At 42.6% G+C, this 21,821-nt stretch overlaps 2 protein-coding genes across 5 annotated transcripts in view; one reads left to right on the top strand and one right to left on the bottom strand.

Moving 5' to 3' along the window:
- lrp1ab (low density lipoprotein receptor-related protein 1Ab) overlaps positions 1-21,821 on the top strand; it is an 89,040-nt gene that overhangs the window by 45,603 nt on the left and 21,616 nt on the right. For all 4 annotated transcript variants that reach the window (XM_044211075.1, XM_044211076.1, XM_044211077.1 and 1 more), the window contains 32 exons: positions 125-265; positions 1,106-1,231; positions 2,056-2,172; positions 2,285-2,365; positions 2,463-2,630; positions 3,819-4,001; positions 4,559-4,756; positions 4,937-5,182; positions 5,525-5,722; positions 6,921-7,125; positions 7,325-7,489; positions 7,762-8,006; positions 8,948-9,079; positions 10,119-10,346; positions 10,491-10,665; positions 11,026-11,120; positions 11,252-11,401; positions 11,544-11,684; positions 11,924-12,052; positions 12,134-12,265; positions 12,387-12,521; positions 12,635-12,764; positions 12,899-13,025; positions 13,665-13,816; positions 13,979-14,103; positions 14,388-14,762; positions 19,088-19,277; positions 19,474-19,678; positions 19,786-19,978; positions 20,661-20,786; positions 20,894-21,022; positions 21,381-21,500. In XM_044211075.1, the coding sequence (XP_044067010.1) occupies positions 125-265; positions 1,106-1,231; positions 2,056-2,172; positions 2,285-2,365; positions 2,463-2,630; positions 3,819-4,001; positions 4,559-4,756; positions 4,937-5,182; positions 5,525-5,722; positions 6,921-7,125; positions 7,325-7,489; positions 7,762-8,006; positions 8,948-9,079; positions 10,119-10,346; positions 10,491-10,665; positions 11,026-11,120; positions 11,252-11,401; positions 11,544-11,684; positions 11,924-12,052; positions 12,134-12,265; positions 12,387-12,521; positions 12,635-12,764; positions 12,899-13,025; positions 13,665-13,816; positions 13,979-14,103; positions 14,388-14,762; positions 19,088-19,277; positions 19,474-19,678; positions 19,786-19,978; positions 20,661-20,786; positions 20,894-21,022; positions 21,381-21,500 (5,262 nt within the window). The remainder of the gene's footprint in view (positions 1-124; positions 266-1,105; positions 1,232-2,055; positions 2,173-2,284; positions 2,366-2,462; positions 2,631-3,818; positions 4,002-4,558; positions 4,757-4,936; positions 5,183-5,524; positions 5,723-6,920; positions 7,126-7,324; positions 7,490-7,761; positions 8,007-8,947; positions 9,080-10,118; positions 10,347-10,490; positions 10,666-11,025; positions 11,121-11,251; positions 11,402-11,543; positions 11,685-11,923; positions 12,053-12,133; positions 12,266-12,386; positions 12,522-12,634; positions 12,765-12,898; positions 13,026-13,664; positions 13,817-13,978; positions 14,104-14,387; positions 14,763-19,087; positions 19,278-19,473; positions 19,679-19,785; positions 19,979-20,660; positions 20,787-20,893; positions 21,023-21,380; positions 21,501-21,821) is intronic.
- LOC122883027 (galanin receptor type 1-like) lies at positions 15,226-19,060 on the bottom strand. The gene has a single exon (XM_044211085.1). It carries the CDS (start codon positions 16,841-16,843, stop codon positions 15,812-15,814), a length of 1,032 nt encoding a protein of 343 aa, XP_044067020.1. The 5' UTR covers positions 16,844-19,060; the 3' UTR covers positions 15,226-15,811.

Here is a 21,821-nt window from a genome sequence, read left to right as displayed (position 1 = left end):
TTTTTGCAACTTTAAGAGAGATGAAAGCTGACCGAGGCACCAGAAGGCTTTCTTTTGCTTTGGTGCACAGCTCTTGTCTCAATAGCCCATCTGTTTCTGCTCCTACCCCTGATCTCATCTCCAGCCAACCCCTCCTACGTGCCCCCGCCCCAGTGCCAGCCCGGGGAGTTTGCCTGCAAGAACAACCGCTGCATCCAAGAGCGCTGGAAGTGTGACGGAGACAACGATTGTCTGGACAATAGTGATGAGGCTCCTGAGCTCTGCCGTAAGTGTGCCACATCATCGTCATGGTTACACAGCAACACATAAATAAACAAAAATTCTTTTTGAGGGTCTTAGCTAACACAAACCGATAGAGTGCCAACTACAGTTTCCAAGATTGTCTCTTTCCATGACGTGTAATGTGGCTGTTATTTCACTGGCCAACTTTCTCCTCATCATGCTATAGTGACAACCAGGGACTAATGGTCTTGGATGTTCTTCTTTTTTATACTTCATTTAAAGGCAGATTGAGTAGGATTTTCCAAAAAACAATGTATAGACTCATACAAATAATAAAATAAAATAAAATAATAATCCCTCTCAATCATCACTTATGACCCACTAGAAGTGTGTGGCGGTATCTGTATCTGCAGAGACCCTGTCCACTGCCTGTATTTTCTTATTTTGCTGTGCTTCTGCTCCTCGCTCTGCCTCCAGCTCTCACTCCTCGGCCTCTCCCCCGGGGCTCTGTTCTGCCCTGGCTGATGCTGTAATAGAATTTTCCCGCAGGTAGTCAGGTACACCGCTCTTAAGTTGCTGCCTTATGTAGGTATTTGTTGCTGCTGGTGGTTCACTGGGCTGTGTTCTGGCACGGCAGGCGGGCATGCGCTTCTGGTGTCATTGAGCCGGAGAGGAGCTTTCCAACTTTGAATGTTTACAAACCGCAACTGAGAAATCCTACTCATTCTGCCTATAAAGTGAGATACTTAAAGGGTTACAGGATTATTTAGTAGGCTGAATAGTATATCAAACACAGAAAGTGTTAATTAACCAGGTAGCTTGGTGTTCAAAAAATAGAAATTAAAGTTTTGAAAAAGAAGTGTTTTCTGTTTTCTTCCCCCAGACCAGCACACCTGCCCAGCTGATCGATTTAAATGCCAGAACAACCGCTGTATCCCTCTGCGGTGGCTGTGTGACGGCGACAATGACTGCGGCAATGATGAAGATGAATCCAACACCACCTGCTCTGGTACGTACAAAGCTGGAGTTCTTTGTAGTTTAGAGAGCATTACAATTTTTCATTCATCTTTTGATTTGTTAAATACAAGATTTGATTGTATTACCTGTGTTGCAGGTTGGGCAGATTTATATACAGTACAATACTGTATGATTTTATTCATGATCTGCAACTAGGGTTTTTGTCGTTAAATGATGAGTAACAACACGTAACACGTAACAATGAAATTAAGAGGGATTGAGAAATATATGTGTGTTTTCACAGGAAATAATAATTATTAATACGTTAAAAATGGTATTAGTGAGAAGAAGCATCTATGTTGAGGTTAAGAGAGAAAAGTAAAAATAAAGAAACACTGGACTAATGACACTTTGGGCAGGCAGACAATTTGCAAACTAAAGCAGACATATTGGGATCTGTTAGTTTTGAGTTAATTCAGTTACGATTAGTGCAGTGGATGCCAGTTTGATTTTTGCAGTCCAGGAGGATGTATTGATCTACCATAATGGGCTGAAGCACAGCAATTGTCCTTGGCTAATAGTGTTTGTTGCTTTTTGTAAGAGCTGTCTCAGTGTCTCAAATAAATTGGAGGAGATTACAAATTGTCTTGAACTTAAGTAAGATAAAGTGAGTGTGCTATTTTTGGGTTACAACTATCTTTAATTACTTTTTGTAGCAATAGTATATGGGAAATTAGGTTCTAATGTTTTACATCTTTGAGGATGTCTTAAAAAGTGAAGAGTTATTGCAAGCTTGAATGTTGAGTCAGGGATATTGCAAGAGGAAGGAGGATTGTTTACAGCACTTAACTGTTTTACACCTCGTTCCCCTGCCAGCTCGCACATGCCCACCGAACCAGTACCCTTGCGCGAGTGGGCGCTGCATCCCCATCTCCTGGACATGTGACCTGGATGACGACTGTGGAGACCGCTCAGATGAACCAGACTCCTGTGGTGAGTCTTAACTGCACCTTTACATTGCTTTTTCTCGAATAGCACATGTTTTAGTTTGAGAGAACAAATATGCTTATGATTTTTTACGTATACTCTCTTGACTCCTATTCAGCCTACCCAACCTGCTTCCCTCTGACCCAGTTCACCTGCGCCAATGGCCGCTGCATCAACATCAACTGGCGCTGTGACAACGGTAATCATCTTCTGAGACTTCCTTCACCTTCCATGAAGCTGTATTTTAAAAGAATCTCAATAACTAAAAATAAAATCTTGTGTGTGCTCATGTACAGACAATGACTGTGGGGATAACAGTGATGAAGCCGGCTGCAGCCATTCCTGCTCCAGTGTCCAGTTTAAATGTAACAGTGGCCGCTGCATCCCAGAATACTGGACCTGTGACGGCGACAATGACTGTGGAGACTACAGTGACGAGACTCATGCCAACTGTACCAACCAGGGTAAGGAACAGTACTGTGTGTACCAAACTGAAATAGCACTGCTCTTTACGGCTTTGTTTGGACTTTTGCTAGCTGTACTTGGTCAAGCTCTCACTATATCGTGTATTGTATTTCACTATATTTAAATATTGCGGTTTTGCAGTTGTAAAGAGGTTGTCACAATGAAGACGGGATTGCCCTCTTCCCCCCGGTTCAGTTTCCTCTGCTCTGCATGCCCCTGCCTGCCCTCTGGCTTCCACTTATCATTTACTGCAAATCCTCTCTGTTGCTCTGTTCAGGATGTGATTATGTTTTGTGGTTAGATAACAGTTAAACTCTTTTATGGTCTTGTGCAAATGACACAAATGTTTTGACTCTGCTGTAGTGATATGAATTTACATGTTTACAGTTAAAAATAGCTGGCGGCCATGTCTGATGTGTCATATCTGATTTGGAACATTGAGTTTTGCTGGTTAACCACTCTTTGTAACAATGACTGAGGCAGCGTCATAGCACAGTGTCAGGTCTGCCTAGAAACACGCTCCTGTACTCTGTGTCTGTTTTGAAGTTGTATGTACTGTTTGATCCATGCAGAAAAGCTGCCAACTGCTGTCAAGTCCCAGCATGCAAAAATGGGGCCCAGCGTGACCTGTTGGTCTAATGAGCAATCTGTGCTCTGTGTGTGTGTGTCTGGCTGTGTGTGTGTTTGTGGGCTTTCTTTGCCTGCCATCTGGATGTCATTAGCCAAAATAAAAAAGCAATACTATTGCCTTCGCCTCCTGTATATTGTAGTCCCGTGTTGAAAGGTCCCCGGCCCATTTCCTGCTTTAGCCGTGCCAAGAGCTGGCCTTTGCCACGAGAGCATGTCATTGTGCCACCTCCTCACTGGTGCCTTTAATCTGCCTGTGATATCAGTCAGTAGGCTGTGTATGTCATTGTTGTTTGACTTGGCTCAGTGTCAGGTTGTTGACCCAGTGTCCCAGCATACCTACACATTAATTAATGACTAGAATAGCCTATTCTTTCTCTTTTCAGTTTTTGGCCAAGTGTGTGGTCTGTGCAAGTTTCGTTTGCTGGTTGTGATTCCAGTGTAGCTATTTATCAGTTGCTGACTTCTACTGGTATTTTATTGCTTCTTTGACATTGGCTTAACTGCAAAATATTTTTGTTGGCTAACTATCACACTTTGTCTTGTTGTTTTCTCTCCAGCTACCCGTCCTCCAGGCGGCTGCCATGTAGATGAGTTCCAGTGTCGGATGGACGGCCTGTGCATTCCCATGCGCTGGTGCTGTGACGGGGACACAGATTGTATGGACCTGAGTGATGAGAGCAACTGCGAGGGTGTGACCCACATGTGTGATCCAGCAGTCAAGTTTAGCTGCAGGGACTCTGGTGAGGATGCTGTTAGCTGGCTTAAGTACCAGAGGTTAAGGGTGATGAACCTTTGTGACAATGTCAGTTTAAGATGCAGTGTTGTTGTGTTAGTACAAATAGGGTTTTATTTTCTGAGATGAAGACAAATACATGAAAGAGTAAGTGCCTTGTCACACCAGAAAGTGGCACTGGGAAATTTATTTGTGCATCCATCATGCAGTGGCTGCTCTTCGTGGCTAGTCTAATTTGTGGCAAACTGGATACAAAGAGGAAAGTTATTACCGTTGCTTCTCAATCAGCTTATTCATTCTCTCAGTTCCCTCAAAGGTCAACTCTGTCAAGATGATTTGCGATTGGTCAACGGCTCAAATTTGCATGCTCGTTAACCAAAATCTGAATTCACTTTGCTGTCCTGAACAAATCCAATGATTGCGGTAATTTCACTGAAATTAATTGATTTTTGGTCTGAACTTTCACGGTTATAAATGCTGGTGTGACCAACCCCTAAAACATGTTTAAAACTGATATCTATGAAACAACACAAGCTGAAAATAGATATTTTGTGGTCTTGACAGCTCGCTGCATTAGCAAGGCCTGGGTGTGTGATGGTGACAGTGACTGTGAGGACAATTCGGATGAGGACAACTGTGAGGCGTTGGTGTGCAAGTTGTCTCACCACATGTGTGCTACCAACGACTCCATCTGTCTGCCTGCTGAGAAGCTGTGTGATGGCACTGACGATTGTCCGGATGGCTCTGATGAGAAACTTTGTGGTAAAACATTCTTTACGCACAAAAACCTTTCTACATATACCACAACATGAAAATGTGTTCAGTACCTGGTTCTTTTGTCCTGTACATTCCATATTGATATTAAAAACACCACAAACTGTATATACAACTCTCCTGTCTCGGATATATTCCAATCCTTCAATCTCTGTTTCTTGCCTGCAGACTTGTGTTCATTGGACAATGGTGGCTGTAGCCACAACTGCAGCATAATTCCTGGGGAGGGCTTCATGTGCTCTTGTCCCCTGGGCATGGAGCTGGGAGCCGACAACAAGACCTGCCAGATCCAGAGCTTCTGTCCCAAACACCTCAAGTGTAGCCAGAAGTGCGAGCAGGAGAAATCCAGCGTCAAGTGCTCCTGCTACGAGGGCTGGGAGTTGGAGTCTGACATGGAGAGCTGCAAAAGCACTGGTAAGGAAAAACAGGGCCTTTTTGGCATAAAGAGTTTATTTACTCCTACAAACTGAAGAATTTCTTTTTGGCTTCAGATTGAGAGCAAACGTATTTTCCTTGTGTGCCAAACAAGCTCTGCAATACTGATTATAGTGTATCTATATACAGTATTTAATGCATCATAGTGTTGAAGATATATTATTTTCCAGGAAGTGAGCAGCATACCCCTTCAGTTTTTTTTCTTTGAAAGGTACAGTTGGAGGGGTGACAACAAGGGGTTTTGTGAATCTGGACTTTGAGATGAGATTTACTTTGTTGAGACATTTAACACTTTTCTGGCTACAACTTCTTTGCCTTCAGATCCCTTCAAGCCTTTCATCATCTTCTCCAATCGCCATGAGATCAGAAGGATTGATCTTCACAAGGGGGAGTTCAGTGTGCTAGTACCAGGCCTGAGGAACACCATCGCCTTGGACTTCCACCTCAACGAGAGCACCCTTTACTGGACTGATGTCGTAGAGGACAAGATCTACCGCGGGAAACTATCTGAAAATGGAGGTGAGGCAGCCAGTTAGCTACAGCTTTTGTTAATTTTAGGGTATGCGGAAAGATAGAGGAGGTGGTGGAATGAAGAGCCACAAAGGAAAGTCTTAGTAATAAGTTTTCAGTCATATTTTTGTAAGTAAAATAAAAAATAGTAAAGTGAATTGTTCCTTCTGAGATAGCAAATCATATTTGTGCTTTTGACTGAGCATTTCTTGGAAATTAACTTCTGCAAATTCACTGTAGTTTCTCAGAGCCAAGTGTTTTTTAAAAAGCATCTGTAGTCAGCAGTGGCGGTCTGTGACCCTGAATAAATGTCCCAGGTCATGATTGGCCTTTCCTGCTCCAAAACCGCAGGTCTCCTTGCCAATCATGGTTGTGTTCCCAGCACAGCACTTAGGGGGCACACGGAAGGCTTTGTCTCTTCCCATTTGTCTCAGTACTCGCTGTGCGTGACTGCAGCCAGAACACTGATGTAGCGTAGGAGGCACAACACACTGCAGCTCCAATTCCCAACCCTCCGACTTCACCATTAAAATAGGGCTCCTCAGCAGAGACATTGTGACCAACTCATAGATCACCTCCTGCTGCTTGTTATTGAAGCCATTTCAGAAGTTGTTGGCGTATTACCCACACATACACACGGAAAGGCAGCCATAACTCCAGCATTCCTTTAAGCAAACTGTGAAGAAGGCCTATCCCTCTCGCTTTAATTACTACTGGAAGGCTTTGTAAAGAACTTGTCTCAGCCAGAGATGATCACACATTTTGGTTTGCCTTTAGTCTGCGTGAGAGCCTGTTGTTTCTGGGAAATAATAAAAAGAGTGTGAGATCTTGTGTTGGATATTTGTTTTCTTAGAAGTGGGGTTGGGAAGATAGCTCTGGTCTTAGCCACTCTGACTGACACAGCAGCAGTGTGTGCCATTCACTGACAGACTCCATAAGAGTAAAGAATTCTAAACGTCAGGGTTTTTTTGTTGTTGCAATGAACAGTATGTGCTAACTAGAGATTTGCTCTCCTTGGTGAACGTGACATGAGCCAAGCTATTACACTAAACTGAATTACAACGGATATTTTTCTACTTAAAATCACCACATTTTGTAACATTAAAATGCTACATAATATCAATCGTGGTCCCTTTTTCAAATGCATGATAAAGAACCAAGCATTATACTAGTTTTAAGTCCCTCTTTCGCTGTGTGTCCCATTCAGCCCTGACCAGTTTTGAGGTGGTGATCCAGTATGGACTGGCTACTCCAGAGGGCCTGGCTGTGGACTGGATAGCAGGAAACATCTACTGGGTGGAGAGCAATCTGGACCAGATAGAGGTGGCCAAACTGGATGGGACCATGAGAACCACCCTACTGGCTGGAGAGGTGGAGCACCCAAGGGCCATCGCCCTAGACCCTCGAGATGGGTAAGAAGCATAGATCTAGGGATTCTGAAGCTGCAATCACCCTTTGAGAAAATGGGAAGTTATTGGAATTCCCAATTCCTTTCAGCTTAGTATATATTCCTTCTACTGTATTTTCTATTAAACTGACCTGTTCTCATGTGACAATACTGTACACATCTGTGAAAATTCCCTCTCACATTAATTTATTTTCTGTTGGCAGTATTCTATTTTGGACAGACTGGGATGCCAGTCTGCCCAGGATTGAGGCAGCATCTATGAGTGGTGAAGGCAGACGCACCATCCACAGGGAAACAGGCAGTGGCGGCTGGCCCAACGGACTCACTGTGGACTACATGGAAAGACGCATTGTCTGGATTGATGCCAGGTAGCATTTGCCACTAGTCTCTGAATATACAGAGTGCTCTCACTGCACTGCATCCACCCACTCAGTCATTACATCACCCACTCGCACAGTCTTTTTTCTCTTTGCTTGCCATTATACATTTTTTAATAAACATGCAGATGTGCTTTGCTTATGTAAAACACATACAAAGCACAGACTCATCTAGTAACATGAGCAACATGTATATACTTAAGCTGATGCACATGTTATCCCTGTAATGTAAAGTATACATCTCTACCTTAATGCTTCTCCAGGTCAGATGCTATCTACTCTGCTATGTACGACGGTTCTGGGCTGATTGAAGTGTTACGGGGTCATGAGTATTTGTCCCACCCCTTTGCTGTCACCATGTATGGAGGAGAGGTCTACTGGACTGACTGGAGGACTAATACGCTAGCAAAAGCCAACAAATGGACAGGACACAAGGTCACTGTAGTCCAGCGCACCAACACACAGCCCTTTGACCTGCAGGTCTATCACCCGTCCAGACAACCCCAGGGTAGGTTGCACACCAGATACATATGCATAAACGCTTATAGAGAAACACACACGCAGAGAGAGAGCCCCTATATCTTAGATTTACCCCTGCCTGTCAGCATGGCTGACTGATTTTGGCCTTAACTCAAAGGAGAACAGTGACGAGCTCACAGTTAATTGCTGACCATGTTGATTCACGACTCCTATTCCCCAAAGGCAGCTGACCTTTTAGAGCTGTGAGACGTGTTGTCTCCTCACACCGGCAGCAATTTGGACACCTCCTGCTGCCTCGTCGATCAAAAAGACACCTCACCGTTTGGCATTCACCACTGGCTGGGTAGGAAATAAAACCCTCCTCCTGCGACGTAAATGTCAAGTGTTAATCTCACAGACACACATGAGTGACAAAATGACAAAAAAATTGTCAAAACTGTTTTGCAGTATTCTGTCACATTGAACTGTGACCTTGATGTTTAGTAGCCAATGGCTATGGGATCCCAAGGGTGTGTGGGCAGCAGAGAGGCACTGGGTCCTGTAATTGGAGGCAGGAAAAGAGAGATCTCACAGAATTGATGATTGACAGCTGCAACCAATGCCCATGAGCGTGATGAGGCAACAAGCTGTGTTGACAGATCTGGTAGACAAAGTCTCTTTCTGCACTCTCACTTTCCTTGAGAGTCCATTGATGAAGAGCTCCATTACACTCAGATACTGAATACTCTGGAAGGGCATCTCACATTAAACTATAGGCTTAGTCTGATACTAGAATGTATAGACTTTCTTTTGTGAATTTTGTGGAGAAGCTTTTTGAAAATATATACACAACAATCTGCAGAACACATTGTGAGCCTTAAAGGAAATACCTCCCCTTTCTGTTTGTCTCTCACATACCACATCTCCTCTGTCTTTTTGTGTCTTTCTCTCTTTCACCACATTTCCTCCCTGACCTTTTCTTTCTTTCAGCTCCTAACCCATGTGCCACCAGTGATGGTAAAGGGCCTTGCTCCCACCTCTGTCTCATCAACTTCAACCAGACCTTCTCCTGTGCCTGCCCTCACCTCATGAAGCTGCAGCGTGACAAACGCACCTGCAAAGGTAAGGACAGATGCTATTACTCACACACACAAACATCTACCAAAAACACAGTGTGTGTACACTGTCATATATAATCCATGTCATCAAGGAGCAAGAAACAGGCCCTTTGTTTGCAGGAATCTTTTCTCACGACTGTCATGACTGCTACAGTGTGCTCAGCTCCCAAACGTGACATCAACGTCATTAGCTGTCATCTCTTATGACAGAAGATCTGATTACATCTCCTCTTTTTGTGCAACACGGCCTTCTTCACTCTAATTTCCATTTAATTTCATATAAAAGGCTGCCACATGTGATAGATGAGGTCTTCATTTATTGCTATGTGATTTCATGAGTGGGTTTCATGATGGTTTTGTGGGGTACCTGTGGGAATTTGTGTGCATGTGTGTCTGTTTAAATCTTAAGCATTTTGCAGAACAATCCTCATCTCAGCAGTGTAGATTCAAGGATAATTGGATTAGAGGCCATCTGATGCATTCCCCATTAACACAGGATTTTTCAGAGAGCAGAGCAGAGTCTCAGCCAAACTGAACTCGGACACATTCACCTTTTAAAATTAGTTTTTAAAGCTTTATGAATTTTTGATTTAGGCGACTCATTTGTTTTCTCCACCTACCTTCACTCAGGAGGTAATCGAGCCTCGACAAGGGCAACACGTTAGTGACTGGTCAGTTTGACCTTCTTGAGCTTCTGTCTCCTGGGATCCTTTGATTGTGTGGCCTAAACTTAACTGAACTTTTTATCACAATGTACTTACAAGAATATCAATGGGACAAACTTGAAGATGAGAAAAGGGTGTTTCTATACAGAGAAATATTTGTTGCAAACATTGGATTTGCACATGTGAAACTGATAAAACTGGAAAAAAAACAATGTCTAGAGACAAGCTGCCTAACTTTCTATTCTATTCTTTCTATTCTAACTATTCTCTATGCGTTTGTTCTTCCTTTCTCCATTCGCCCTTCATCCAATGCAATAGAAGTGATTCAAATCTTTCTTATTCTTAGTGTTTGTGGGTTTTTTTGTTTTTTTCCCTCAGAGTCCCGCAAGTTCCTTCTATATGCTCGTCAAATTGAGATCCGGGGTGTAGACATTGACAACCCCTACTACAACTACATCATCTCCTTCACCGTGCCGGACATAGACAATGTGACAGTGGTGGACTATGATGCTGTGGAGCATCGCATCTACTGGTCAGATGTCCGAACGCAGACGATCAAGAGAGCTTTCATTAACGGCACAGGGGTTGAGACTGTTGTGTCTGCTGGTAAGAACAATTACAGGAATATCTGTTCAGTTTTTATTTTATTCTTTGTTTTTATTTCAGTTTATATTTAAAACTTCTTGTATCTGTCTGTAAAAAAATAAATAAAACCCTAATGTTTTCCATTGTGGTTCTAACATTTCCCAGACCTTCCCAATGCTCATGGGCTGGCAGTAGACTGGGTGTCGAGAAACCTCTTCTGGACCAGCTATGATGCCAATAAAAAGCAGATCAATGTGGCCAGACTGGATGGATCTTTCAAGAATGCTGTCATCCAGGGCTTAGACAAGCCCCACTGTCTGGTGGTACATCCTCTACTGGGGTGAGTGTTCTCTGAAGTTATTTAGGCCTGCATTCAGTTTGAGGTGTGAATTGTCTCTCTGTAACTCCATTTCTGTTTTCAGAATCAGAAATACTTTATTGATCCCCGAGGGGAAACTCTCTCTATTTCACTTAATGACCAAGTCTTTACTAACTGACACAATTTTACTTTTCAATTACTTGTGGATTTTATTCAAACTTTAAGCCATAAATTCAAGAGTATTTGCTGCCAATGTGCTTTACAACAATACACTTCTCATGTATCTTCGACTGTAATGCTTCTTTGGTAGAACATTGCTATTCTCCAGAAAATAGATTTCAGCCCCTCTCCATGTCTCATAACATTCATATCCCTTCTCAGGAAGCTATTCTGGACTGACGGTGACAACATAAGTATGGCTAACATGGATGGTAGCAACCACACCACACTTTTCACCAATCAAAAAGGACCAGTAGGTGAGCAGATGTATCCCCTACTGCTAAAAATATCTGAATCTCTATTTAAGTCTACAGGGTGAAAGCACAGATAAAGCATATTAATGTAAGATATGTATATGTATCATAGCATCATTATTCTTTCCACTCAGGCCTCTCTATTGACTATGAAAAAGAGCAGCTGTACTGGATCAGCTCAGGAAACAGCACCATTAACCGCTGTCAGCTGGATGGAAGTAAACTAGAGATCCTGGAAGGTGTTAAAGGCAAACTTACCAAGGCTACTGCATTGGCTATTATGGGTAAGATGAAAAAGATGATACGTCAAATTTGTCCTCTTTGTTTTAAAATTTTTCTGATCTGAAAGTTGATAGTTACATCATATTACTAGCCCATGTTAAAGGAACAACATACAAAGATATGAATCAATTTCCCTTACTGTAGGAGACAAGCTGTGGTGGGCAGACCAGGGAACTGACCAGATAGGAACATGTGACAAGAAGGATGGGGGCAATTGGAAGGTTTTGCGAAACAACACCTCGCCTATGATGCACATGAGGATCTATGATGAGGATGTGCAGAAAGGTAAGAAATAGCACTTGAACAAAAATGGTACTGCTTGTGGTTTTTGTCAGTAATGAGGCAAAAAATAATTTTATATCATTTATAAGAGTTGGGAAGCAAATTTTGATTAAATTCACATGAGTTTTATGTCCTGGAGCATATGTTAAACTCAACAAATTAGTGCTCTATTTAGAGTAAAACTAGAAGAGAAAAATGTTTCTTTCTCTTTGGGCCTCAATGATCTTCTCCTTTTCCTTTAGCGGGTATCAACCTATGCAGTAACAACAATGGCGACTGCTCCCAGCTGTGTCTGCCCACCTCACCAACAACCAGGGCCTGCATGTGCACTGCAGGATACAGCCTCAAGACAGGACAGCAGTCCTGTGAAGGTAAGACACTGCTTCACAGCTGTAGTCACACATACAGTAGGAATGCAGTGTGTCCTTACTTATTGTACTGTCTCTGAGCAGGTATGGGCTCTTTCCTGCTTTACTCTGTTCATGAGGGAATCAGAGGAATTCCACTCGACCCGGCAGACAAATCTGACGCCTTGGTGCCAGTGTCTGGCACCTCTCTGGCTGTTGGCATCGACTTCCACGCTGGTGAGTGACACTGAAGGACATCAGTAACTGGATGGCTTTGCTTGAGTGACATTTTAAAGCTGTCATTATCTCAGTGAAGTCCGTATTTATAGGATGACACAAAAGGCCTCTTCGTTTTCAGAGAATGACACCATCTACTGGGTGGACATGGGCCTAAGCACCATCAGCAGGGCTAAGAGAGACCAGACATGGAGAGAAGATGTGGTCACCAACGGCATTGGCAGGGTGGAGGGCATCACCGTTGACTGGATAGCAGGTCTAGTCATAAGAGATTTTAAATCCTATTTTAATTCACTTGTGCATACAACACAATTGCACAAGCACAGATAAAGGACCACATAGCTGATTTGCATCTCTGTTCTTTTATAGGAAATATTTACTGGACTGACCAGGGCTTTGATGTGATCGAGGTGGCCAGGCTGAATGGCTCCTTCCGTTATGTAGTAATTTCTCAGGGCCTGGACAAACCCAGAGCCATCACTGTCCACCCAGTTAAAGGGTAAGGCTCCCTGCCAACAGTTTAATTCTCCGTTCTGTAATGCTGTTGCTCTTAGGTACTTGCAATGTAGTTTCAGCCATGCTACTATATTTCAAAAAATGTACTTTTAAATCATATTGTGTCCTTGTGGGCAGGTATCTGTTCTGGACTGAGTGGGGTCAGTACCCTCGTATTGAGCGCTCTAGGTTGGATGGCACCCAGAGGTTGGTCCTGGTCAATGTGAGCATCAGTTGGCCCAATGGAATCTCCGTTGACTACGAGGTGTGGACCACAGCTTACATCATAGCACTTCCTAAACACATTTGTCATTATTAATAGAAGGTATTTCCCATGGCTAGTTTAAACAAATATACTGTTACTTTTACAGAGACCGGAACCATTTGGACCATCAGCTTTTCTTTTACGCAACAAGAATTATCCATACTTTTTACTGATCAAATTATAGTAGTTGGTTCATTATATGCCCTTTGGTTTCATAAATTTAATTTAAATTCTAATATGTAATTAACTACTTAATGTAGACACAATTACAGTTATGTTTATTCTGTGTGAATTCTACCAGTCCCCCATATTACTTTATCTGCCAGATATATGTAGCTTAATCATATTTAAAAGTGCTGATAATTTAGCTTTAGAGCTAACTGTTCTAATTTTTGTGAATGCTGGTCACCAAAAATCACACATATAAATCAGCCATTATTGTATATTAAAGCATTAGGTGCTGTAGCGAACAAGCTAAAGGGGGCATCAGAATGATTTCTGTAATGTCTATGTGTTTATGAATTGACAGTGTACCAGCAAGCCAGCCTCCCTATAACCTTTTTTGATTTAATTTTCATTTGGAAACTGTGACCTTCCTTGTATAATCAACATTATTTTATTTCTGCTTTGTCTCTGCAGGAGGGTCTGCTGTATTGGTGCGATGCCAGGACAGACAAGATTGAGCGTATCAACCTGGAGACTGGAGAGAACAGGGAGCTGGTGTTGGCCAACAACAACATGGACATGTTTGCTGTGTCTGTTTTTGAGGAATACATTTATTGGAGTGACAGGTCAGTTCAGTGGTTAATTAATTTGTTTACTGAACCATCTTTTTCCATTGCTCTATTAGTCTAGTCATGCTTATTAATGCATGACAGCTTTTGTATCATGTGGACGATTTGATATTGTATCATGATGTTAATTTACTCACAGTTTTGTTGTCTTTTGTTTAGGACTCATGCCAATGGCTCCATTAAGAGAGGCAGCAAAGACAACGCTACAGATGCTGTGCAGCTCAGGACTGGCATTGGTGTACAGTTGAAAGACATCAAGGTTTTCAACAGGGCCAGGCAGCAAGGTAGGAATACACACAAAACACATACACACTTTTCAACTTGACCACAAACCCTAAAAATTAGCTTTTTTGCTATGAAGTCTGGCAAAAATGTCCTCAAAAGAAAAGTGGGCTGCCTTGAGTTTGTCCTCACATGTATACAAACAAAAGCCCTCACACACACAATGCTAAGAAGTTTTACCACCCAATTTAATCAACACCCCCCAGGAATCAATGAAATGCTGTGTTTAACCAGGCTCATTATTTGTTTAACAACACACCTCATAAATGTGTCACACTCTCCCCAGGCACCAACGTCTGCAAAGACAAAAACGGCGGCTGTGAACAGCTGTGTCTTTACCGTGGCAACGCGGAGCGCACCTGCGCCTGTGCTCATGGCATGCTGGCAGAGGACAACCGTGGTTGTCGTGACTATGACGGATACCTGCTGTACTCTGAGCGTACCATTCTGAAAAGCATCCACCTGTCCGACGAGACAAACCTCAACGCGCCAATAAAGCCGTTTGAGGACCCTGACCACATGAAAAATGTCATCGCCCTCAGCTATGACTATCATGGCGGTGGAGGGAAGGGAGCCAACCGCATCTTCTTCAGCGACATCCACTTTGGCAACATCCAGCAGATCAACGATGATGGCACAGACCGCAAGATTGTGGTGGACAGTAAGTATGGTCATCACGTCATTCTTTTCAACACCTCAAATCCACAAAACTCTGCTAAGCATCACTCATCACTTCATCTAAACCTTTTCCTCCGTTCTGTCTGCCCATTAATAATTGAATGTTGTCCCTTGTCTCCTCGACACTGTAAACAGCCATCATCACACATTTTGACAACACAAGCATCCTAGAGGATCCACTGTAATGTACACACAGCTGCAGCTTCTCATCTAGTAGAGATTGACATCACTTAGGGCTGCCACTTGAAGAAGACACGCTTGCACACACTGTGCTTTTTGCTCGTTTCAACACTGAAGTGTCTTTTAAATCCCACTCTCTTTAAATGATTCAAGAGTAGGTTGTTGAACTCCATCCAGAAAAGCATTTAAAAGCCCTGGACCAAAGTTGTTCTTAGCAAGCAATATTCAAAACATTAATTATTTGATAGGAAAGACAGGAAAACAAGTAAAGTGCATGGGGTTAGTATGTTTATTGATGTTGCATTGAGATCAGGGTTTTGATTGTGGAAATGATGGCTAGTTTTTCCACATTAGTTTTTCACCCACCAACTACAGAATGTATTCTAGTTGAAGGAGAATTTAATACAGCTGAGGTTAGAGGAGTGCATTAGTTTCAGATAAAACTTGGCAATCAATATATAAAATCATAAATCAACTTTTAGTAGAATTATAAAGTAATGATATGATCATATTATGTCACTGTTGACTACATTCTGCTGTCCAAATGAATAAATCCAAGCAAATTTAATTTAAAAACTAAATAAATAATGAGGTTTTTAGTTCACACATGAAGAGTTTTACCTGATTTTATACATAACAATGTGATGAATTTCATTGCATTTAACATCACTTAGAGAATTGCATATGTAATCTCGCATTCATTTCCACAGTGATCTATAAATACAGTATATAGAGATATAGTAAAATATTGTTTTTATATTAATATCATGTTTCTTTAAGCCATATTGCCTAGCCCTAGTTCCAGGATTAAGTGAGTAATGAGGTAGCAATGTTTTCTTTTTGGCCAAAGAGTCAGTTTTGGCCTCTTTCTGAGGTTGTGTCCAGCTCAAACGGCTGTACCCTGTCCCTGCCCATCACATGAGGGCAACCAATCAGACAGCTTTTGCACGATAACCAGCGTTTTCTCCCCAGCTCTAGTAAGTCTCGTCTAAACTTCTGAGACATAAATCCATACAGTACAGGGTTTACTACTGCTACTGAGGATGCCAACAATCTGGCCAGGATGGCAATGGTATTGTAGCCAGGTGAGCCTGTTACAGTTCCTCCAATGAAGGAGAACATGAGGGCATAGGAAGGCAGCCAGAGGAGAGTGAAGACGAGGACCAGGAGAGCTGAAGTCTGAGTTACCTGGCTCTGGTAGCGCTCCAGCTGGGGAGCTAGCAGCCGTGCGTGTCGAAGAAAACAGTAGATCTTGGCATACATCAATACAATGATGCCAAGTGGTAGAGCGAAGCCGAACAGAAAGAGGGTGATGCTGTAGACCAGCTGGCTGATGTCAGGCAGGAAGGCAAAGCAGTACATGGAGCTGGACATGGTAACTGTGCGGAAGGCAAACTGCGGCACTGCCAAGGCCGAGGCAGGGACCCAGAGCAGAACTACTGTCAGCTTTGAGCGTCTGTGCATTCTTGAACGGTACGCCCAGGTGGGGTGTACCACTGTCAGATAACGTATCACAGCCAAAGCAGCCAGGGTAAAGACTGAAGCAGTTGAGCAGGCCACACCCAGGAAGCTGATGGCCTTGCAGAGGAAGCTGCCGAATGGCCAGAAGCCCAGGGTGATGGCAGAGGTGTGGAAAGGCAGGCAGAGCAGCAGCAGCAGGTCAGCAGCGCTCAGGGCCAGCAGCAGGGTGTCTGTACCATGCGGGGGTTGACTTTTTTTCCTCCTCCTGCCAGTTAGAATGGTGATGACCAGAGTTTGACCAACCAGGCCAGTCACCAGAATTAGCCCATCCAGGATGGGCACCAAGGCCTTAATCAAGGCCTCATCTGCACTATTAATTCTGCCAAGGCCGCTGGTGTTTACTTGCTGCCCCAAAGTCTCCATGCATTCACAATAAAAGTCTATTGAGTAATTAATCTAATGACCTGTTAATTTTAAGAATCAGAACAGCATGTTCACACAGTGTCTGGGTGATGCATTTTGTTGGCTCCACATCATGTCTTAAATTGTATTAATCACAGGTATGACCACACTCCATTAAGTACTCTCATAATGATAGCAGTTTAAGTTAAGCAGGTAATATCACACTGGTCAGTTGACTTCCTCATTGACATTTATAACCTGTGCTCTTGCAGGAAAAGAGAACAGAGTATATTCCAGTTTATTTTTAGTTTTTTGCGTGTAGAGTTGTAAATGTGATCTGCAAAAATATACAGTCCATCATTATACAGTCTGAATTAATTTTCAAATGCCCAGAGAGATAGTCAGATGGTCTAAGTCCGCTAGCTCTTGAGCCACACATGCTCCTGTTAGTGTCTGGTTGAATCCCTCTAAAAATGTGTCTCTCACACTGTGTCAACTTCACTGTTTTCCAGAAATTAACGATTAAAGATGATTGGATATGGAAAAAAATTATAGTCTCACAAAAACTTCTCTTTAAATGTTTTGGTGTTTATCCGGTTTTAATCAAGAAAAACAACAAAATATAAACATGACCTTAAAGAGCAGTCCTTGCACACTGGCTTTTCCTTGGCTGCATCAACATGTCCCTCATAATCCAAGGAGGAGCGGTTTGGGTCAAAGCCGGAGAGATGTCAGTGCAGCAGTTACTCTTTGGCTGTATTGATTTCTTGAAACCAGGCAACAGTGGACAAATTCATCACAGTGGTTGCTAACAGACCTTCCACTTTAAAAGCAGTCAATGCTACTTGATGCTAAGTGGTCACCGCAGCAGGAGGCATCTTGTCCATTTAGAAGCTCTTCAGAGACTTGTAGCCTTCACCAGCAGAAGAGTTACTGTACAATTAACATGACCCTCAATCGTTGAAGGAAAAAATAAGTAATTAATGATCTTAAAATGAACAGTAACAAAAGCTTAGTAATTTTCATGTGTCACTTGGATTGCTATGCTACTCCTGTGATAGTCAGAAAGGCTCTGGTGTGAATGGCAATTGTCTTCCCAACAGGTTTTCACCACTGTTTGCACAGTAACCAGGGGCTGAGCTGATCTAGACAAGGGGAGGAGGAGACTGTGCTGTTTCTCATTACATAATACTGGCTTGAACCTACTTTATTTATCCCTGTTCAGAGTGTGATCTTCCCTTAATCCAAGCAATTAGCTGCTCAAGTACACCTTTTTCTCATTTTCTGTTTTGTACAGCCTTGATCGTTGAGGATGAAAAACACAAACGTGACTTTGTTTGCATGACTGTGTTCGGCCCTAAACTCCTTTTAGTTTCATTTAGGTTGGTTAACAAGGTATTCAGCCCTTAAATTGTTCTGCATTAAGGCTGATTATGGCACTTTGTCACTCATCTGTAACATCTATTAAAGGGCAATTATTGACTTTCATCCAAGAGCAAACAGTTGCGTGGAGCGTTCAGGTTTTTATTGTTGGTGTATAAGTGGTCATAAATGTGGTTGCTAGTGTGACCAAGAACAGATGGATGCACACCTTGGCGCCCATAAGGCTGCAGTACAGTGTCCTTTTCCATGATGTTGTGTTTCATGTAGGCACCACAGATAAAAATATGACGACTACTACTGGACGATGGATATCGAGAGCAGCTGCTTTATCTTTGCCGTTCATGACTGACTTCTTCAAGCTGTTCCAGTGGCAGTTTTCTTCCCAGAACAAGACGTCACCATGAATGAGAGTGTCCACAAGGAGCTGTATTTTTATGTGCAGGCAACCAGCTATGAAATGACAGGATGATACAGACTCTTTAAACTCATCCAGGAACAGCAGGCGTGGCACATACTAGGAAAACCTCTGTCCTCCTTCCTCTGTGTTTCACCATTCATGAACCAATGTGGGAAGATGGGTATAACCTTAAAAGCATTTACCGCTGCCTCTAATAAAGTCTCACAGAGTTAACCATGGGGGCAACTTGTTGAACTATGACAGTGATTAATGATTTGTTGGATTTTCACTGAAGGTCCTCATTAAAGCTCCTGCTAACACCCCTGAGAGGTGATATTTTTTTATGATGAAGAGTTTGTTTTTCTCAGGCTTTTGCTTCCTACAGCTTAGGCTGGATGACAACAAAAGAACTATAGTCAGAAAAAGTATTATCATGGGTCCAAAATATTTACTGTGGGCCATATTATTCCTTCTCTGTTCCACAGATGTAGGGTCAGTTGAGGGCCTGGCATACCACCGTGGTTGGGATACACTCTACTGGACCAGTTACACAACCTCCACCATCACTCGCCACACCGTGGACCAGAGCCGCTCTGTGGCCTATAACCGCAACACTGTGGTCACTATGTCTGGAGAAGACCACCCCAGAGCCTTTGTGCTGGATGAGTGTCAGGAGTGAGTCATTAATATCAAAACTTGGTGTTCTGCACTGTATCAGGGCCCAGTTCCAATACTATGTTTTCCTTTTTTTTTTTTTTTCTTTTGAACAGCAGATTTATTTTAGTTCAGTCAACCATAACTTTTGTACAAAGACATTTTCAAACTCCCACTGCACATCATTATGCTTCTCCTGTGTTTGTTCCCGCTACAGTATTATGTTCTGGACCAACTGGAATGAGCAGGCTCCCAGCATCATGAGGGCCTCTCTGAATGGAGCCAATGTGCTCGTGATCATCGGCAGTGACATTAAAACTCCTAACGGCCTGGCCATTGATCACCGTGCTGAGAAACTCTACTTCTCTGACGCCACACTAGACAAGATTGAACGCTGCGAATATGATGGAAGCAGCCGTTATGTAGGGCAGCCCTTTAATTTTTCCTTTGTCCATAAAGAAGACTGCATCAAGGTGTTGACTTATGTTTAAATTTTCTGTGAAATGATGCCTACATTTTTCTGCTTCAGGTCTTGTTGAAGAATGAGCCTGTCCATCCGTTCGGCCTGGCTGTGTATGGAGACTACATCTTCTGGACTGACTGGGTGAGGAGGGCCGTCCTTAGAGCTGATAAATACACTGGAGGAGACATGAAAGTGCTGCGTGCTGACATCCCTCAGCAGCCAATGGGCATTGTTGCTGTGGCTAATGACACCAACAGCTGTAAGTATTATTCACCGAAGTCACTGTAAAGTTTCTATTGGTTGCTCCTTTCATTTACATAATTCCAGCAAGTGTCATAGTGTTATAAAGGCTTGTTTTGCTATGTTCCAAAATGGCTGTTTGTTGTGTTTTTTAGCCATGCTAGCGCTGTGGCTCTTTGGATGGCCATGTTGGTCTGTCGATCATTCTGTCAGTCCTTTTCCTCTAGCACCATCATCAGGTCACATTTGTAATTTGTCCAAAACTCTGGTTTAATGACGAAATACCTGCAAAACTAATGACATTCCCATCAGCCTTAGCTGTACTTTGTGTTTAGTGCTAATTAGCAAATGTTAGCATGCTAACCCACTAAACTAAGATGGTGAACATGGCAAACATTATACCTGCTTAAACACCAGCATGTTAGCATTTTCACTGTGAGCATGTTGCCATGCTGGTGTTAGCATTAAGCCTCACAGAGCTACATGGCTGTAGTCATATTTTGTAGTTTATGCAAAATCTTCCGTTTTATTCATTTGTGCCAGGGTGTACAGTGAATTCATATCATTAGATATATATCATATCGTTACAGCACGCTGGGCTTTCTGTCAATCATTTATCATGCAGAGGAAAAAGTCTCCACAAGGAAATAACACATACCATTACTACCCTGACTAACCCTCCTGTGTTATACATTCCTCAGGTGAGTTCTCTCCTTGCCGAACAAATAACGGAGGTTGCCAAGACCTGTGTCTACCCACATCTGATGGACGGGTCAACTGCAGTTGCCGTGGAGACAGACAACTTCTGGAAGACAACACCTGCTCTTGTAAGAGAGAGAAAGAGAAACTCATCATTTTAGGATACAATTTTACAAAGCCTCCTCTTGATTAAAAGGTTGAATGTTGCTGAATTCAAATGTTTCTACCTCACCAGCACTGAATATGTCATGTGGAAGTGTGGATGACTTTGAGTGTGGAAACGGCGACTGTATCAACTACAGCCTGACCTGCGATGGCATGGCCCACTGCAAAGACAAGTCTGATGAAAAGCAGTCCTATTGCAGTGAGTTTTTTATGGGGCAATTAGTTAGTGAACAATGAGCTGTTACATTTATGTTTTATCATTTGCAGATAATTAGCTGATGGTCATATTCAAAGCTATTTAGAATGAGTGCACAAATACAATAACTTATTATTAGACTGCAAGGAGAGTGAGGACTAACATATGACTATAGAATAGCCAAGGAGAGAATCTTTAGCTAAGAGGAAGGGTAGATAGAAACTTAGAATGTTTGATACAGAATATGCAGTACAGCTTATCAGTTTAATTTATAAAATAGTGAATTGGTAGATTAGGCCATATTTCAAATATGCAAAAAAGGACTCACTTCAACTAACACTAATCAACTGCCGTTCCACAGCCAATCGAATTTGTAAGAAAGGCTACAGACGCTGCATGAATGGCCGCTGTATCGGCCACCAGTTCTGGTGTGATGGCACAGATGACTGTGGTGACCACTCAGATGAACTGCCCTGCAACAGTAAGTCATTTATGTCCATTTTATAGCTGCAACTGATTGAAAAATCATTAGTTAAGCTTTTGATAGATGCGCAAAGAGAAATGTCAACCATGTTGCCTGATTTCAGATTTTGGCGCAATTTTAACTGTTCTTCCCACACACCACTGAAGTGTTTTTGCTTACCTGATTGCCTGATCTGCACATTTTAATGAAACCTTAACTGGATTAGTTCTGCCAGAGAAGAACTGAAGAACAAAGTGGGCTTTGAGGTTTTGGCTGCAGGTCATGGATGTTCTCTTTTGAGCTTGTTTCTTGTTAACTTGTGTTTTTGTTAACCTAATG

This window comes from Siniperca chuatsi, linkage group LG10 (genome assembly GCF_020085105.1).
Source record: "Siniperca chuatsi isolate FFG_IHB_CAS linkage group LG10, ASM2008510v1, whole genome shotgun sequence".
Lineage (NCBI taxonomy): Eukaryota > Metazoa > Chordata > Actinopteri > Centrarchiformes > Sinipercidae > Siniperca > Siniperca chuatsi.
Note: the sequence above shows the minus strand (reverse complement) of the source record. Positions and strands in the feature narration are given on the sequence as shown.